The sequence below is a fragment of the Hemitrygon akajei genome, chromosome 7, assembly GCF_048418815.1.
Source record: "Hemitrygon akajei chromosome 7, sHemAka1.3, whole genome shotgun sequence".
NCBI lineage: Eukaryota > Metazoa > Chordata > Chondrichthyes > Myliobatiformes > Dasyatidae > Hemitrygon > Hemitrygon akajei.
This window is the reverse complement of record NC_133130.1, coordinates 113,632,886-113,651,963: the sequence shown is the minus strand read 5'-3', so window position 1 is coordinate 113,651,963 and position 19,078 is coordinate 113,632,886. Positions and strand designations below refer to the sequence as shown.

At 44.0% G+C, this 19,078-nt stretch overlaps 2 protein-coding genes across 2 annotated transcripts in view; one reads left to right on the top strand and one right to left on the bottom strand.

The window, feature by feature from the left end:
• Positions 1-19,078, top strand: part of LOC140730144 (uncharacterized) — a 132,308-nt gene that overhangs the window by 24,757 nt on the left and 88,473 nt on the right. The window contains 2 exon segments of the mRNA XM_073050276.1: positions 15,779-15,847; positions 16,004-16,090. Of these exon segments, the coding sequence (XP_072906377.1) occupies positions 15,779-15,847; positions 16,004-16,090 (156 nt within the window).
• LOC140730821 (uncharacterized) lies at positions 4,366-9,148 on the bottom strand. Its single transcript, XM_073051765.1, has 2 exons — positions 9,103-9,148; positions 4,366-6,839 (listed from the first exon to the last, which is right to left on the bottom strand). The coding sequence occupies exon 2, from the start codon at positions 6,092-6,094 to the stop codon at positions 4,751-4,753; it is 1,344 nt and encodes a 447-aa protein (XP_072907866.1). The 5' UTR covers positions 6,095-6,839; positions 9,103-9,148; the 3' UTR covers positions 4,366-4,750.

Below are 19,078 nucleotides of genomic sequence, written 5' to 3'. Positions count from 1 at the left end.
ACCGACTGTCTCCACCTGTTAACCAACAGAACTAGTAGAACTGGAGTTCACTGAAATATCTTCATTTACTTATTGGATATAAATGTGTTAAATTCCTACTGGATACAGGAGCAGAACTAACATGCATAACTGAAGCTATTGCCCAAAAATGCAATGTGCAATTTGCTAGCAACCGTAGATATGCACATGGTGCTGGAAGACAGAGAATTGAGTGAATCAAGAGCAAATGAGTTCTCAAAATGGATGTCCTATTGACCTTGAACTCCACTCTTCAATTCAGGGTGTGCAAAATTACCTGGTATCTCATGCAGTTGGAAAAATCTGTATTAACCAGGCATCCAGTATGGGCACAAAACAGCAATGACTGTGGCCTGCTGGAAATGTATCCTGTTAAGTTTACTGGGAAGATGCCACTGAGTACCAGGCATTAGCCTTTAAACAGAACATCTGTACTCAGCATCATACCTATTGTCAATCAGCTGGAGAAGTGAGCAATTCATGTTAAAACACACAGTCCGTAAACAGTACAGTCGGGTTTGTCAAGAAGGTGAATGGCATGGAGACTGACACTGGATTACAGGATCACCCCTGAATATATAGAGAAGTTACCCCTCTGGGGGTAGATCCATCAACTATCTTCAACACCCTGAATGCATCACATCAGTCATTCAGTTGTTGATATGGCCAATGGTTTCTGGTCAGTACTTCCGGCAGCTGAATCTCAACCACGGTTGGCTTTTATAGTTGATGGTCAACAATACCAGTGGATGAGGCTACCACTGGGACTTTACAGCAGTCCCACTGTCTACCATATGGCATTGAGATAACATCTAAGAGGCATTCCGGGCGCTAACTCAATTATCATACATGTAGATGATATCCTGATTGCCTCCGAGACCACAGATTAGCATGAACGAAATGAACTCTATTTGCTCGATAATCAAGCCTTTGAGCAAATTTGGACAAGGCACAATTGGAACAAGAGGAAATGATTTATTTGAGACAGAAACTTTCCCAAGACAAACGAGAAATCAATGAATATCGTGCAAATTAGCAAAACCACTTACAACAGTCTTGCAACTTTGATCATCTCTGGGTTTGTGCAACTACAACAGAACAGGGTCGATTCATATTCTGAAATTACTCAACCCCTCACTAGTCTGCTAAAAGGCAGCAAGCACTCTGATGACCCTGCGACTGTTAAGAAGAACAGGTGGCAGCTTTTCAAACTTTAAGGCAATATTAAGTACTGCATCAAGATTAGGAATCCCTGATACAGTAAGACCATTTAACTTGTATGTCAATGAGAAGCATGGCCACATGACAGCAGTTTTAATTCAAGAACATGAAGTCCAGTTGGGTATTACTCTGCCAAATTGGACAATGTAGCCTAAGGATGGGGTTCACATCCACAATCATTGCAAGCAACCTACCTGGCAGTCATGAATGTTTCTAACATCGTGCTGGATCACTTTAAGTGTTCAATGTCCCCAGTTAGTGCACAATTTAGTGCAGGTTAGTAATTTTGCTGATGACACAAAGGTTGGAGGTGTTGTGGATAGTGTGGAAGGCTGTCAGAAGTTACAGTGGGATATTGATAGTTTGCAGAACTGGGCTGAAAAGTGGCAGATGGAGTTCAACCCAGGTAAGTGTGTGGTGGTTCATTTTGGTAGATCAAATACGATGGCAGAATATAGTATTAATGGTAAGACTCTTGGCAGTGTGGAGGATCAGAGAGATCTTGGGGTCCGAGTCCATAGGACACTCAAAGCTGTTATGCAGGTTGACTCTGTGGTTAAGAAAGCATATGATGCATTGGCCCTCATCAATCGTGGGACTGATTGTAAGAGCCGAGAGGTAATGTTGCAGCTGTATAGGACCCTGGTCAGACCCCACTTGGAGTACTGCGCTCAGTTCTAGTCGCCTCACTACAGGAAGGATGTGGAAACCATAGAAAGGGTGCAGAGGAGATTTACAAGGATGTTGCCTGGATTGGGGAGCATGCCTTATGAGAATAGGTTGAGTGAACCCAGCCTTTTCTCCTTGGAGCAATGGAGGATGAGAGGTAATGTGATAGAGATGTACAAGATAATGAGAGGCATCGATCGTGTAGATAGACAGAGGCTTTTTCCCAGGACTGAAATGGCTAGCATGAGAGGGCAGTTTTAAGATGCTTGAAAGTAAGTACAGAGGAGATGTCAGGGTTACGTTTTTTACGCAGAGATGGTGAGTGTGTGGAATGGGCTGCAAGCAGTGGTGGAGGCAGAAACGATAGGGTCTTTTAAGAGACTCCTGGATGGATACATGGAGCTTAGAAAAACAGAGGGCTATGGGTAAGCCTAGGTAGTTCGAAGGTAAGGACATATTCGGCACAGCTTTGTGGGCCAAAGGGCCTGTATTGTGCTGTAGGTTTTCTATGTTTCTAATTTACTATGAACAGGGTCTCTCAAGTGACAGCTGCTCAGTGCTGGTGGTGGAAGTGGTCCACTATTCTTGAGGCACCTAATATCATCATTCAATGAGCCAGTCCAGCAAATCCAGCTGCACTCTTGTCAGTGGACATGGAAGATTATGATGATCATGACTGTACAAGGACAATAACATGTCAAGAAGATGCAAATTACCATAAAGAAGTGCCTTTATTGAACCCAGAGCTGATTCTGCACACTGCTCATTCCTCAACCATTGAGGGAGGAATATGAATGGTTGTTGTCACAGAAAATGAAGTTATGACCTCAGCTATCATGGCTCCTGGTACCTCTGCATAAGAAGTAGAACTGAAAGCTTTGATTGAAGCCTGTAAACTAGCAGATGGAAGATCAGTTAACATCCACAGTACCAAGGATTTTTGATATGCTTTCAGAGTCGTCATGTCTTTAGAAATCTGGAGACAAAGAAGATTTCTTACAGCTGTAGGAAATGCATTCAAAATGGCCAACTAGTAGAACTTATGGAGGTCATACAACTACCATGTGTAGTGAAAAGTAAGGGTAACTCTAATGGAAAGCCATGGAAACAACTTCTGCAAACAAAACTGCAAAAAGAGCACAAGTGAAGCATTAAAGGAAATAGAAGAAAATTGGATAACTGATACTATGGAAAATAAGTTAAACTCTGTATCAGAAGTGAACATACAAGATATTTGAGTAATGCAAGATCAGTGCTCAAATGAGGAAAAGTGGTACTGGATGGAAAATGGTGAGTTGTTAAACAACAATGGAATTTAGCCATATGACAGTAATCTATTTGACAACCTATGTCACTACTGAGAGCTCTCAATCTCAGAGACGCTGATATGCACATTATGGTAGACAGTTTAATTGATTGTTGTACCCAAGTTATTTAGTCTGTTGCTTGAGCTGGCCCATCATTTTGGCAAGGTAATGACAGAAATGTATGTTGTGCGCAAAATGGTTCTTCAGAATCATGTGGCATTAGATCTTTTCTTAGCAGTTGGGGGTGGGGGCAGGAACACGTGCAGTTAAGGGTAAGGAATGTTCCACCTGAATAGCGGCAAACCCTGAAACATAGTTACTCAATATTAAACATCGTTACATTCATATTAAAATGCATTAGCATAATCTACATTCTTGTTTGCTTAAAAGTGATTATTACTAGAATAGTCAAAACTCGTATCTACATTCCTAATATATCCAATCATGATTTAATACTATAAATGCTTTTAAGAGCTTTGATATTATACAATTGAAGTAGTTTTTAATTACTCTGCAATGTAGATACTTCTGTTTTTTCCACCTGTCAACTTCCGGATGTGGTGATTCTAACAGTAAATCTTACAGAATCAAAGGGGGGCTGCTGGAATCAGTTTTGTTAAATACTTCTTATAAAATATTAGTTGAATTCATGTGAGACCAATATTGTTGTTTTAATCACAGATTTTTTTACTGAGTTAATTTATATATTTAATAATTATGTACCTTTAACAAACTAGTACTTTTCACAGTATATGGAAGTTTGTCTCCACTTACTGGCAGAAGGTGGTATAGCAGTTACATACACCTTGCATTGTTTAATTGCCTGTGTCAGCACGTGTTAGAATTGTGTTGCCTTTTAACTGGATTATGTAATTGAAGGAAATTTGGTTATCTTGAGTATAGAGATGATAGATTTTTCAAAGGTGCCATCATTTTATTGAATCTCTGCTTTACTTCTCAGCTCATCATTTAGTTTCAAATGCAAAGTTTTAAATCCTTGTTTAAACTTTGAAATAAATGATCGTGAAAATCAAAGTTTCATTCTCATTCCTGAAATTGTAAAAGAACCCAGGATCGAAAATAACCGAGATCTGACAGGAGGAATGGTCACGCCACTGTACATCGTGTGCACTGCAGAGTCAGCAAGGGGCTGAGACACAAGGTTTAGAATAGGTCTGATTTATTTTTGTCGAATCCACAATATTTAACTCCAGTCCAATTAAAGGCCAATGTCATCAGAACAAACCCCTCCCATGCCCAGTGACCAGGGTTCAGTTCCAGGTGTGATGAACAGCAGAATCTGACACCAACAGTCACTCTTCAACTTGCAACTAGATTCACCAAACATAATGGTTAAAAGTTCAACACAGAGTTATTTAAACTGTCTCCCCTGTGTGAACTCGGTGATTTGTCTGAAGGTGGTTTGGCTGAGTAAACCTCCTTCCTCATACAGTACAGGTGTGAAGTCACCAATATACCATCAGTTGAGATGACTAACGAAATCTCTTCTCACAAGACAGACCAGGCAAATAGTCTCACCCAGTGTGAACTCGCTGGTGTGCCTGCAGATGGGATGATTGAGTGAATCCCTTCCCACAGTCTGAGCAGGTGAACGGTCTCTCACCAGTGTGAACTCGCTGATGTTCCTTCAGTTGGGATGAGGTAGTGAATCCCTTCCCACAGTCTGAGCAGGTGAATGGCTTCTCCCCAGTGTGAACACGTTGATGTACCATCAGTTGAGATGAGACAATGAATCCCTTCCCACAGTCTGAGCAGATGAATGGCCTCTCTCCCGTGTGAACTCGCTGATGTACCTTCAGTTGAGATGACTGAGAGAATCCCTTCCCACAATCGAAGCAGGTGAATGGCTTCTCCCCAGTGTGAACTCGCTGGTGTGCCAGTAGTTGAAATGACCGAGAGAATCCCTTCCCACAGTCGAAGCAGGTGAACGGCCTCTCCCCAGTGTGAACTCGCTGGTGTGTCTGTAGGTTGGATGAGTGAGTGAATCCCTTCCCACAGTCTGAGCAGATGAATGGCCTCTCTCCCGTGTGAACTCGCTGATGTACCTTCAGTTCAGATGACTGAGTGAATCCCTTCCCACAGTCTGAGCAGGTGAACGGCCTCTCCCCAGTGTGAATGCGCTGGTGTACCTTCAGTTGAAATGAGCGTGGAAATCCTTTCCCACAGTCTGAACAGGTAAACGGTCTCTCCCCAGTGTGAACTGACTGGTGTCTCTGTAGGTTGGATGACTGAGTGAATCCCTTCCCACACACCGAACACGTGAACGGCCTCTCACCTGTGTGAACTCGCTGGTGTCTCTGTAGTTGAGATGACTGAGTGAATCCCTTCCCACAGTCTGAGCAGATGAATGGCATCTCCCCAGTGTGAACTGACTGGTGTGCCAATAGGTCAGATGACCGAGTAAATATTTTCTCACAGTCTGAGCATTTGAATGGCTTCTCCCCAGTGTGAACAGACTGGTGTGTCTGTAGGCTGGATGACTGAGCAAATCCCTTCCCACACACAGAACAGGTGAATGGCCTCTCCCCAGTATGAACTCGCTGATGGACCATCAGTTGAGAGGACAGAGTAAATCCTTTCTCACAAACTGAGCAGGTGAACGGCCTCTCCCCAGTGTGAACTCGCTGATGTACATTCAGTTGATATGACTGAGAGAATTCCTTCCCACAGTCTGAGCAGGTGAATGGTCTCTCCCCAGTGTGAACTCGCTGATGTATGCTCAGCTCAGATAACTGAGTAAATACTTTCCCACAGTCTGGGCAGGTGAACAGCCTCTCCCCAGTGTGAACTCGCTGATGTACCTTCAGTTGATGTGACCGAGTAAATCCCTTCCCACAGTCTGAGCAGATGAATGACATCTCCCCACTGAGAACTGATGGAATGAGTATGTCAATCACTTTGGACGGTCTGAACAGGTGGAGAGTCTCTCCCTTGTGAGAATTTGCTCCCACACACGCAACAAATGAACAGTCCCTCTCCCTTATGCACTCACTGGTGTGTCTATGGGACGGCTGATTGAGTGAATCTCTTCCCAGACATGGAGCAGGTGAACAGCTTGTCACTGTTGCAAATTCTTGGATATATCGTCAGCTTGGATGACAGTATGAATCTCTTCCCACAGTCAGAACAGGTGAACCCTCTCACTGTGGTGTGAACTTGCTGATCCCCTCCCACACACAGAGCAGGTGAATGACCTCTCCCCAAGGTGAACTCACTGGTATGAGGGTCGGCTGAGTGAGAGAATGGCTTCCTACACTGAGAGCAGGTGAATGATATCTCCCTGCTGTCGTCTCAAGTCAGATGTCAGACGCAGTGAATCCCTCGCACAATCAATGCAGTTGAACAAATGCTGGTGCGTTCCCAGCTGGTGTGTACCTGGTTCCAGTGGATTTCACTGAGTTACAACAGAAAACTTCATTTCAGACACAAAACAGGTTTCCAGCTGGGATGAGATATTTCTTCATCTCCAAGGATCAACAACAGATATATCAGTGTTACTGAGGAAATATCTGGTCACTCCTTAAATATCTGGGCAGAGACAGCAACACTGATGTGTTGTTGTATTTTGAGATTCCTGTACATAAAATCTCTGCTGTTTCTAACCTGTAAAAAGATTTACAAAATACATCAATGGGTGAAGGACAACATTTCGTATGTGATCACTTTAGTCTTTATGGTGAGCTCTGACATCACACTGCAACAGTGAGGTTCAACCCAGGTTGGATGCACAACACCTGATCTTCTGCCTGGGCACAGAGCAGTCATCCATACTGACCATCAAATTTCTGACTCATTTTCTGCCTGTCTGCAATCTGTGACTTGGCTCAGTTTGTTTCTCTCCATTAGTATTATCCGAAGTTTCGGTCAAAGGCCAGATCAAGCTACAAAGACCACCTGCTTTTATATGGCTGATCCTGGTGACTTTACAATTACACTGAACCCCGCCACCAGCCAGGTGATTGAAGGTGAATGATTCATCAATGGCAATTAATATGAAGGGGAGGGCAGCAGTGTTTCTCAATGGAATACTAGTGATGAGAAAGCTACAGGTCACTTGTTACCCAGGACAAAGGTGTTTGGTATCATTATATAACCAGAGACAATGGGTCAAAACATGTTCTCACAGGTAGAAAGGTTCAGAACAAGAGGAGGTAGAACAAAAGTAATTTTCTCAAGAACTAAAACTAATGGAAGAATTTTGTTTTTTTTCGATGTAGCTCCACTTGATATTTTTATTGACTAAGTTGGACTCTTCACCCGAGATTAACTTAGAATCACACACAAAAAGCTGGTGGAATGCAGCAGGCCAGGCAACATCTATAGGAAGGAGTACAGTCAACGTTTCGGGCCGAGACCCTTCGTCAGGACTAACTGAAAGAACAGACAGTAAGAGATTTGAAAGTGGGAGGGGGAGGGGGAAATCCAAAATGATAGGATAGGACAAGAGGGGGAGGGATGAAGCTAAGAGCTGGAAAGTTGATTGGCAAAAGGGATACAGAGCTGGAGAGGAGAGAGGATCATGGGATGGGAGGCCTTGGGAGAAAGAAAGGGGGAGGGGTGCACCAGAGAAAGATGGAGAGCAGGCAAGGAGTGATTATGAGAGGGACAGAGAGAGAAAAAAGAGAGGAAAAAAGGGGGGAAATAATAAATAAGGGATGGGGTAAGAAGGGTATTATCGGAAGTAAGACAAATCAGTGTTCATGCCATCAGGTTGGAGACGGAATATAAATTGTTGTTCCTCCAACCTGAGTGTGACTTCATCTCGACAGTAGAGGAGGTCATGGATAGACATATCAGAATGGGAATGGGACTTGGAATTAAAATGGCCACTGGGAGATCCTGCTTTCTCTGGCAGACAGACCGTAGGTGTTCAGTGTAAGTCTCCCAGTCTGTGTCGGATCTCACCAATATATAGACGGCCACACCAGGAGCACTGGACACTGTATATCACACCAGCTGACTCACAGGGGAAGTGTCACCTCACCTGGACAGACTGTCTGGGGCCCTGAATGGTGGTGAGGAAGGAAGTGTAAGGGCAGGTGTAGCACTTGTTCCGCATACAAGGATAAGTGTCAGGAGGGAGATCGGTGGGAAGGGATGGGGGGAATGAATGGACAAGGGAGTCGCGTACAGAGCGATCCCTGTGGAAAGCAGAAAGAGTGGGGGGTGAGGGAAAGATGTGCTTGGTGGTGGGATCCCATTGGAGGTGGCAGAAGTTATGGAGAATTATATGTTGGTCCAGAGGCTGGTGGGGTGGTAGGTGAGGACAAGGGGAACCCTATCCCTAGTGAGGTGGCAGGAGGATGGGGTGAGGGCAGATGTGCATGAAAACATATCTCTCCCATTCTACTCTCAAACGCATCTCTCCTATTTAAAGAAATGGGCTTCCCTTTCTCCACCATTAACTCTGCTCTCAAACGCATCTCTCCCATCCCTTCTCACAATTAACTTGGCACTGTATTTTTGTTCCAAATCCGTGATCCATGGATTTTGAGAGCTGGAACAATCAGTGTGCTCCCATCCCCTCCGCTTGCGTTCCAAACACACACTACAGAGTACAGGTATCGGGGAAACGCAGGCAGTGGAATCCATGACTGCCTCTATACCCAGAAACCCCCGCGAACGAGAGACCTGTCTAGCCATCATGGTCCCACGGGTGCGCATGCGCTACAGAAAAGGCGCCAGCACCTTCGCTCATCTGCATAAATCCGAGCTCCACGGGCCCGGGCAGGATTGTGGACCTGAGAGAAATAGATAGAAAGAATCGGGACTATGCCCCGGTGTGACCGGAGCGCGCAGCAATGGTCCCTCAGATGCCGTGTGCACATCGATGCTGCATAAACCTCACCCGGAGACCCGTTCCTACCTGCTGTAGATCCTCCAGCGCCTTTTGTCCACTAAGCGCATGCGTGATATTCGGGACCCAGCTGCCACCCTTACGCATGCGCAATATGCGGGACCCAGCTGCCACCCTTGCGCATGCGCATTTGATGACAGGGTCACCGACGGCGGATCAGCGCGGACCGGCGGACGTGAAATGCCGGCTCGTCAGGCATCATCTATGGAAGAGAACAAACGGTCGATGTTCCTGGCCAAGACGCTTCTTCAGGATTGAAAAGGAAGAGGGAAGATGACAGAATAAAAAGGTGGGGGGGGGGGGGCGGTTGAGAAGCTGCCTGGAAGGTGATAGGTGAAGCCAGGTGGGTGAGAAAGGTCAAGGGTTGGAGAAAAAGGAATCTGATAGGAGAGGAGAGTGGACCAGAGGAGAAAGGGGAGGAGGAGGCCCAGGGGAAGTAATAGGCAGGTGGGAAGAAGTAAAAAGTCAGACTGAAGACTAGAAGGAGGGGTTATTTGTTTGTTTGAAGGAGAAATTAATACTGTATCCATGCTATCAGCTTGAAGGAGGACTGCCTCATCTTAACGTTGGACGTCCAGGCCCTATACTCTTCTGTCCCCATTAAGAAGGCCTGAACGCTCTCTGCTTCCTTTAAGACTAAAGGACCAGACAATCCCCCACCACCGCCACTCTCCTCCATCAGGCAAAACTGGTCTTCATCCTGAACAGTGTCTCCTTTGGCTCCTCCCACTTCCTCCAAACTTGATGGGTAGCCATGGTCACTCACATGTGCCTCAGCTATACCTGCCTTGGCTATGTAGAACAGTCTTTGTTCGAAGCCTTCCCCGGTTATGTGCCCCAACTCTGCTACATTGACAACTGCATTGGTGCTACTTCATGCACCCATGCTGAGCTCATCAATTTAATCAACTTTACCTCGAACTTTCACCCTGCTGTTAAATTCACTTGTTCCTTTTCTGACACATCCTTCTCCTTACTCAATCGCTCTGTCTCCATCTCTGGAGATAAATTGTTAACAGACATCTTCTTCAAACCTTCTGATACCCACAATTATCTTCTCACCCTATCTCTGGTAAAAGTGCCATTCCCTTTTCTCAGTTTCTTTGCCTCCACTGCATCCGTTCCCATCCAGGACATCAGAGATCAGAGACGACGTCCTCATTTAAAGAACGGATTTCCCTCCCTCCATTATTGATGCTGTCCTCACTCGCACCTCATCTGTTTCCCAAACATCTGGACTCACCCCATCTTCCCACTGCCATAATAGTGATAGAGTCCCTCTTGTCCTTGCCGACCACCCCATCAGCCTCCACATCCAACACATTATCCTTTGCAACTTCCACCATCTCCAAAAGGATCCTATCACTAAACATATCTTTACCCCACCCTCTCTGCTTTCTTCAGGGATCACTCCTTTCTCCATTCGTCCCTCCCCACTATTCTCCCTCCTGGCCCTAATCCCTGCAAGTGGCCTAAGTGCTATACCTGCCCATGCACCTCCCCCCTCACCTCCCTTCAGAGCCCCAAACAGTCCTCCCAGGTGAGTCAACACTTAAACTGCGAATCTTCTGACATCATGTATTGTGTCCAGTGCTCCCAATGCGGTCTGTTCTGCATTGGCGAGACCGTCGTAAATTGGGGGACCACTCCGCCCATCCACGAGAAGCAGGACTTCCTGATGACCAACCATTTTAATTTCAATTCCCATTCCTATTCTGACAAGTGGATCATGGCCTCCTCTTGTGCCAAGACAGCGCTACCCTCATAGTTTAGGAGCAACACCTTATATTCTGTCTGGGTAGCCTCCAACCTGATGGCATGACTATCGATTTCTCCTTCCAGAAAACAAATCCCACTGCCCTCCCTCTATTACCCACTCAGGACTCTTTACTTTTTCTCACCTGCCTATTACTTCCCCCAGCACCCCTCCCCCTTCCCTTTCTCCTATGGTCCACTCTTCTCTCCTATCAGATATTTTATTCTCCAGCCCTTGACCTTTCTCATCCACCTGGCTTCACCTGTCACCTTCCAGCTAGCCTCCGTCCCCTTCCCCCCACCTTTTTATTCCGGCATCTTCCCCCTTTCTTGTCAGTCCTGAAGAAGAGTCTCAGTCTGAAACATTGACTATTTATTCTTTATCATAAATACTGCCTGCCCTGCTGAGTTCCTCCAGCTTTTAGTGTGTGTTGCTTTCAATTTCTAATGTCTGCAGACTTTCTCATGTTTGTTCTGAAATGCGCAGGTTTCTGGGTAAGCAAGGTGCATAAGACATGATTACAAACATGAGTTCCATGCCACCTACCTCAAAAACACTTAATGTTTTTATATGAGAATCTCAGCAGCTACTTTAACACAGCAAGCTCCCACAAACAATATATTCAATATCAAATGGTATTCCACGTGTCAAATGTCAAAGACCAACCTACTTATAAATGCAGATGTAAAAAAAGTGATTCTGCAGATGCTGTGAGTACAGATCAACACACGCACAGTGCTGGAGAAACTCAGCAGGTCAGGCAGTATCTAAGCAGAGGAACAAGCAGTCTAGGCATGGTGAATTTTCTTGGCCTGAAGTAGCACAGGCATCCGCTACATTGAGAAAAAGTCTGACCAGCTAACTTATTTGTACACCTGATGATTTTATATACTTTGACAAGTTCACCCTTTGGCCTCCTATGTTCCAGGGAGAACAGTCACAGCTTATCCAGCCTTCCTTTATCACTCAAGCTCTCCAACCCTGGTAACATCATTGAGAATCTTTCCTGCACCCTTTCCAGCTCAGACACCAGAACTGTGCACCAAGTGTGGTCGTACCGCTGATTTGTACAGTTGCAACATTACATCCCAACACTAGTACTCAGTGCCTGACTGATGAAGACAAGTGTTGCATGCACCTTCTTCAGCATCCTGTCTGTCTGTATCACTGCTTTCAGGCAACTATGTTCTAGAACACTTTGTCTGTTCTGGAACACTCCCCAGGGTCCTAATATTTACTGTGTGAGTCGTGCTCTGGTTTAACTGAGCAAAATGCAACACCTCACACTGTCCAAACCAAATTGCATTTGCCATTTCTTGGCCCACTTCCCTATTTCATCAAGATCCCACTGTAATCTCAGATTATCTTCATTGTGCACTACATCACCAATTTTGGTGTCAGCTGTGAACTTACTGATCAATACTAACCAACTGTTAACATAGATGACAAACAACAGTGGGCCCAGCACCGAACTCTGTGGCACAACATGTCAACAAGCCTCCATGATGAGAAATAATCCTCCACCATCAATGTCTATCTCCTACCACTGAGCCAAATTTGTATCCAATTGACTGTCTCACCCTGAATTTCATGTGAATTAAGCTTCTGGACTCTCTGACGGTGGTGTTTGAAAAGAGGATGCTGTCCAAGTTGCATGCCATCTTGGACAATGACTCCCATCCACTCCATAATGTACTGGTTAGGCACAGGAGTACATTCAGCCAGAGACTCATTCCACCGAGATGTAACACTGAGCGTCATAGGAAGTCATTCCTGCCTGTGGCCATCAAACTTTACAACTCCTCCCTCAGAGTGTCAGACACCCTGTGCCAATAGGCTGGTCCTGGACTTATTTCCACTTGGCATGATTAACTTATTTATATTTAGTTATTTATGGTTTTATATTGCTATATTTCTTCACTATTCTTGGTTGGTGCAGATGTAACAAAACCCAAGTATGTCTGTGTGTGTGTCTGTCAGACCTTTGCAGAGGCATTGCTGAAGTGCAAGTAGACAATCTTGATCTTCTTGTTCAAAAAAAAACTCAATTAATTAGACATGATTATCCATGTATAAAGCTATGTTGACTATGTTGAATCGGTCTTTGCCCTTTCATTCCTGGGATCATTCTCGTGAACCTTCTCTGGGCCCTCTCCAAGGCCACCACATCTTTTCTTAGACAAAAGCCCAAAATTGTTCACAGTAACCCAAGTGCAATTTGACCAATGTCTTGTAAAGCCTCCATATTGCTTTTGTATTCTAGTCCTCTCAAAATGAATGGTAACACTACATTTGCCTTCAATACCAATGGCTCAAACTGCAAGTTAACCTTTAGGGAGTCCTGCACAAGAACTTCCAAGTCTCTTTACACCTCTGATTTTTGAATTTTCTCCACATTTAGAAAATAATTCCCGTCTTTATGACCAGACACATCCCTACACTATATTCCAACTGCCACTTCTTTCCCCATGTCCCCAATCAGTCTTAGACCTTCTACAGCTCCCTCAACACTACCTTCCCTTCTTCCTCAACACTACCTACCCCTCCAAGGCTGTATGCTTAGTGCCCTGCTCCACTGGCTTTACACTCATGACTATGTGGCTAAGCACAGCTCCAATGCTGTGTTCAAGTGTCCTCACTGTCGTCGGCCAAATCCAATGTGGTGATGGATCAGTAGAAGGAGGGAGATTGAAAATCTGGTTGACTGGAGGACCTGTCCTTGGCCCAGAAAGTAAGTTCAATGACGAAGAAAGCACTGCAGTGCCTCTACTTCCTTATGAGCTTGTGGAGATTCAGCACAACATCTAAAACTGTAACAAACTTCTGTAGATGTGTAGTGGAGAGTGTACTGACTGGTTACATCACAGCCTGGTATGGAATCACCAATAATCTTGAATGGAAAATCCTCCAACAAGATGGTGGATGCTATTGTGTATTTAATATTTCAGTAATATTTGAGTAACCTTGTACATATATGTACATAAATAATTCATTATGGGTTGTATGTACTGTATAAATAAGAGAACTGCATATGTCATTACACTACCACATGAAATGGGGGGGGGGGGCTCACTTAAAGTAAACTCCAAGTTAGAATTGCATTTCAGATTCCTGTGTCCTCCATTGAATTAGTTTAATGTTTTGAAGTTACAAAACATAACAGATACAGTCCAATCCATCAAAAGTAAAGCCCTCCCCACCACTGAACACATATGAGTTAATATTATATTATTATTATTATTATATTTATCATTATTATCTATTACTATTGCTAAGTGTGTTTTTAAATGTTGCAGCTGCAATGTAATGATTTTCCACTTGGGATCAATAAAATTATTATTATTATTATTATCTACATGAGACATTGTTTCAAGAAAGCAGCATTCGCCTTCAGGGGCACCCACCACTTTCTTCTCACAGCTGAGATCAGGAAGAAGGTACAGGAGCCTCAGGACTCAGATCACCAGGTTCAGGAACATTTATTACCCCTCAACCATCAGGCTCTTAAACTAAAGGGGATAACTTCACTCAACTTCACTTGCCCCATCATTGAAACGTTCCCACAATCTGTGGATTCACTTTCAATCACTCTTCATCTCATGTTCTTGATATTTCTTTCTCTCTTTCTTTCTTCAGTTTGTTGTCTACTGCACTCTGGTTGAACACCCTTGTTGGACAGTCTTTCACTGACTCTGTTGGGGTTATTATTCTATAGATTTATTGACTATGCCCACAAGAAACCAAATCTCAGAGTTGTATGTGGTGACACGTGTGTACTTTGATACTAAAATTTACTTCGTTCTTTTGTACTTTGTAATATTTACCTATCTTAATATCGTCCACAAACTTCGCCACAAAGCCAATCAATTCCTTCATTCAAATCACTGACATACAGCATGAAAAGAAGTGGTCCAAACACCGATCCCTGTGGCACACCACTGCACAGCGGCAGCCAACCAGAAAAGGTTTCCTCTATGCCCACACTTTGACTTCTGCCAGTCAGCCAATCTTCTATCCATGCTAGTACCTTTCCTGCATTTTGAACTTTTTAGTATCCCAAGCATCTTTTGGTCAAATCTTCAATCTGTCTATCTATTCCTGGCCACCACACATAGCTCTGGGCGAGACTCTTCATCTTGACTGTCCTTCATGCGGATTCTCTAACACTCTGGAGAAGAGTTTAGAGGGAAGCACATCACGGGATCCATACATCAGCGTTCTTTAACATATCGACAATTGGTCTCGTCTTGCCGAGAACTTTGGAAACATAAGGTTACCATGAGCTGGCCATTCTTGCACGGTAAGGTCATAGGCTTTTGATAATGTCAGCTCATTCCTTGTTTCTCTTTGTATTTCAAAATTTGTTACTGGCAACTTGTCCACCAGTGCGGTGTGGCACACTTCTGCTGGGTCACAGTATGAAGACTTTTGTTCTTCAGTTGCCAACAGTGGAAGACGTGATGAGCTGTCATTGCTGTGTTGTTTGGTACCCTTGAACTCTATGTCATAAGAGTGGGCTCCTAGGAACAGTGCCCAACGTTGTAACTGGGTAGCAGTCATCACTAGAATTCCCTTCCCAGAACTGAAAATGGACACAAGGGACTGGTGATCTGGCACTTGTGTAAACTTTTGTCCGCAGAGGTAGTGGTGGAACTTCTTTAATTCTCAATTAATTCTTTAATAGTCACGTTCTGCACTCGTCAGTGATCTTGAAGCAAATGCACTCAGGGATTCAGATCCATCTTTCATAGTGTGTCCTAAAATGGCACCAATGCCATAGGGGGATGTATCACACACCAGTCTGATGGGCTGAGATGGGTCATAATGGGAGAGCAGTTCATCTCTTAGTCTCATTATTAGTCTCTTTGTTTTCTTGAATGCACTTTCACATATTTTTGACCATTCCCACTTTGCCCCTGTTTGCAACAGTGTGTTCAGTGGGGGCTGCACTGCGGCAAGATTTGGGAGAAATCTGGGGTAGTAGTTTACAAGGCCCAAGTATGACTTGAATTGTGACACATTTTCCAGTTTGGGTGCCTGTAGCACTGCTTCAATCTTCTCTTGTGACTTACGTAAGCCATGCTTGTCAATGACATGTCCACCATATGAGATTTCATTCTTGGAAAACTCTCATTTCTCTCTGTTTGCACACAGACCGTACTCACTCTGCCTGGTAAACACTTTACCAAAGTTCTGGAGGGGCTCTTCGCCATTTGTGCCAATCGTAGTGATGTCATCAAGGTAACATTGTGTTTGTGGGATATCTTGGAGCACTTAGTCCATTGCTCTTTGCCAAATTGCTGGAGCTGATGCGACACCACAGATGAGATGATTACAGTGGAACAGTCCTTTGTGAATGTTGATTGTGAGGAACTTCCTGCTTGACTCCTCAATCTCCATTTGCAGATAATCTCATGACAAGTCAATCTTTGAAAACATCTTCCCACCTGCCGAAGATATAAAAATGTCTATTTGTGTCAGGGGATACTGCATGGTACACAGCACCAGGTTGATGCCTACTTTGAAATCCCCACATATGCAACTGGCTCCAGCACTTCCCTTTCTTGATCACCGGCACAATGGGCATGACCCAATTGCTCCATTCAACCTTGTAGGGAATTTGAGATGCCTCCAAGCTCTGAAGTTCAGCCTCCACTTTAGGACATAGTGCGTAAGGCACTGGATGTGCTTTATGGAATCCTGGTGTTGCTGTTTCATCCAGTTCAATTCCAGCTTTCATGCCTTTGAGTTTACCAATCTCCTTCTCAAACACCTCATTAGCATTAAGCTGTGCCAATCTCTGGTTAGTGCTACCATTTGGGTTGCCATTACCTGTTGATATCACATTGAGAGCTTTGATTGTGTGCCACCTAGTTGGATTTTTCTCAACTATTCATGTTCGAAAAGTGCTGGTCCTCCACTTTTCAATACATAAAGCTTGAACTATTGTATTTGGCCTCCATATGTCACTTTCACTTTCAGTTTGCCTTTGGGAGACACTTTTTCATCTTTATAGGTCTTCAGCATCACTGAGGTCTTCTTTAATGGTATCTTAGAAAGCAGAGTGTTGTAGTCAGCCTCTGAAATCGTAGACAAAGCTGACCCTGTATCCAGTTCCATTTTCAGCTTTGCACCAGACACATCTATTGTGATCCAATGATTTTGTGATCTGCTTCAGTAATACTATGCAGTTCTAAGCAGGAAAGCTCACCTTTGTCAGATGCTATGTTATCTGATTCAGTTTCACATTTCGTCACTTTATGTATTTGCTTAGTTTTGTATTTGAAACTTTTCACTTTGTTTTTTTTCCTCTTTGGTTGTGCTTTCTGTCTGCCTTGCGTACTGTCAATGTGACCTTGTCTGTGACACTTTCTGCAAACTTTATCTTTGAACCAACAGTTATTTGCATCAAGGAAGGATTTGCCACATCAATAACATTTTTGGCTTTTTGTGCCATTCAGGGCCATTTTGTATATTTCACATTCTAAACTGTTTTTCGGTAGTTCTGCTGCATCTTTTGCTGCAGTCTCTGATGATATCGCAAAGGTCAATGACCATTCTAAGGTTAGGTCTCTTTTAGTCAGTAGCCTCTTTTGAGTACTTTGTCTATGCATCCACATACAAGCCTGACCCTTAATGCATCTGAAAGTCCATCTCTAAAGTCACAGTATTGGGAAAGTTTGCGCAGTTCTGCGATGTATTCTTTATTTTTTAAATCTAGACACTAGAATACTACAGCACAATACAGGCTCGTCAGCCCTCAATGTTGTGCTGACCAATTCAGAAATGCTTTCATTCTATGACTGGTTCCTTTTGTGAAATTTACATCTTTCAGCTATTACCAGCAGTTTAGGACTCAGGTGATTTTGTAAAATTGCAACAATTTCATCAAACGTCTTGCTTGCTGGCTTTTCAGGAGTTACTAAATAGCATAAAAGAGCTGTATGTTTTAGCACCCAATAAGATAAAAAGCATTGTGGCATTCTTTTCCTCATCCACTTTATTCGCTTTACAATACAGTTCAATACTGTACTATTAATATATGACTCCCAGCCTTCATTAGCAGTATCAAATTCATCAACTTTTCCAACTAAGGCCATCGCCACATTATTTTCACTTTAACTTTGTCAGTTATGTGCTTTTTGCAGTGTACTATGCAGTTACTCATGTGTCCCTTTGTCAGCATCCATAACAGCCTTTTCCGTACTGTTTAACTCTTTCCTCTCACTGTCCCTCTATTATTTATTGTCCTGTAACTGTTGGTGTAGCTGGTGACATTCTCTGACATTCAGGCTCGTATTCGTCACTAGTCTGTTGTGTCTGCAACTACATACCAATTATATAAAAGCACACACACGTGAGATGGCTTTAACTTGTGTTTTCACATTGCGGCGAGAGAGAGAGAGAGTGGGCAGATCAATATGCATGCGTAGGCAACAGCTCAATGGACATAGATAAGTTATCAGTTGATATGTAGTGCTAAGGGGAGGCATTGCTCTAAAAGAAATACATCCATACATTACAGGTGACTTCCTACCCTGGCTTCAACATGAGGTTTAGCTGCTCCATCCCACCTTATGGTGCACACCCACCTAACCGAGGCCTGGCACCGTCACTGTGCATTTGGAGTCCCAGTATGTAACTCCGGATACAGTCAAGGGTTTTCATCGGCACCCTGGACATTATGTTGTGGGTAATGTGGTTGCAGCATGGGCAACTGCTGGACTCCCACACAACCCTGCCCAGGCCTGCACCCTGGAAACTTTCCAAGGCACAAATCCATGGTCTCTCAAGACTAACGGATGCCTATAAATGTGGTTGGCCTACTAGGAGCAATGGAGCCTTTGTTACATCCTGACCATTTGGGTTGTGAGCAATCCCTGGCAAAGTGACCATTGTGTCCACAGTTGAAACCTTTTCAAGTGATTCAGTATTCATAACAGGTGGAATGCAGGCACTTGAACCTTGTCTTGACCACCCCCTCTACTAGGCGGCGCTGTTGAGGGCGAAGGCGGTTTACCCTGATAATGTACCCTGGCTCCCTTCATTCAGCCACAGTGCACCTTGACCTCTTATAGGGATATTATAGAACCCTGTTTCCCCTCATCTTCCTTAGTAGCTTTCTGCATTACTTCCTTTTCCCGTACTCGTATCATCCTTCTGAGAACTGTTACATACCCTGTGGGTATCTTGTGACTGTCTTATGACCATGATGTAATTGATTATCTG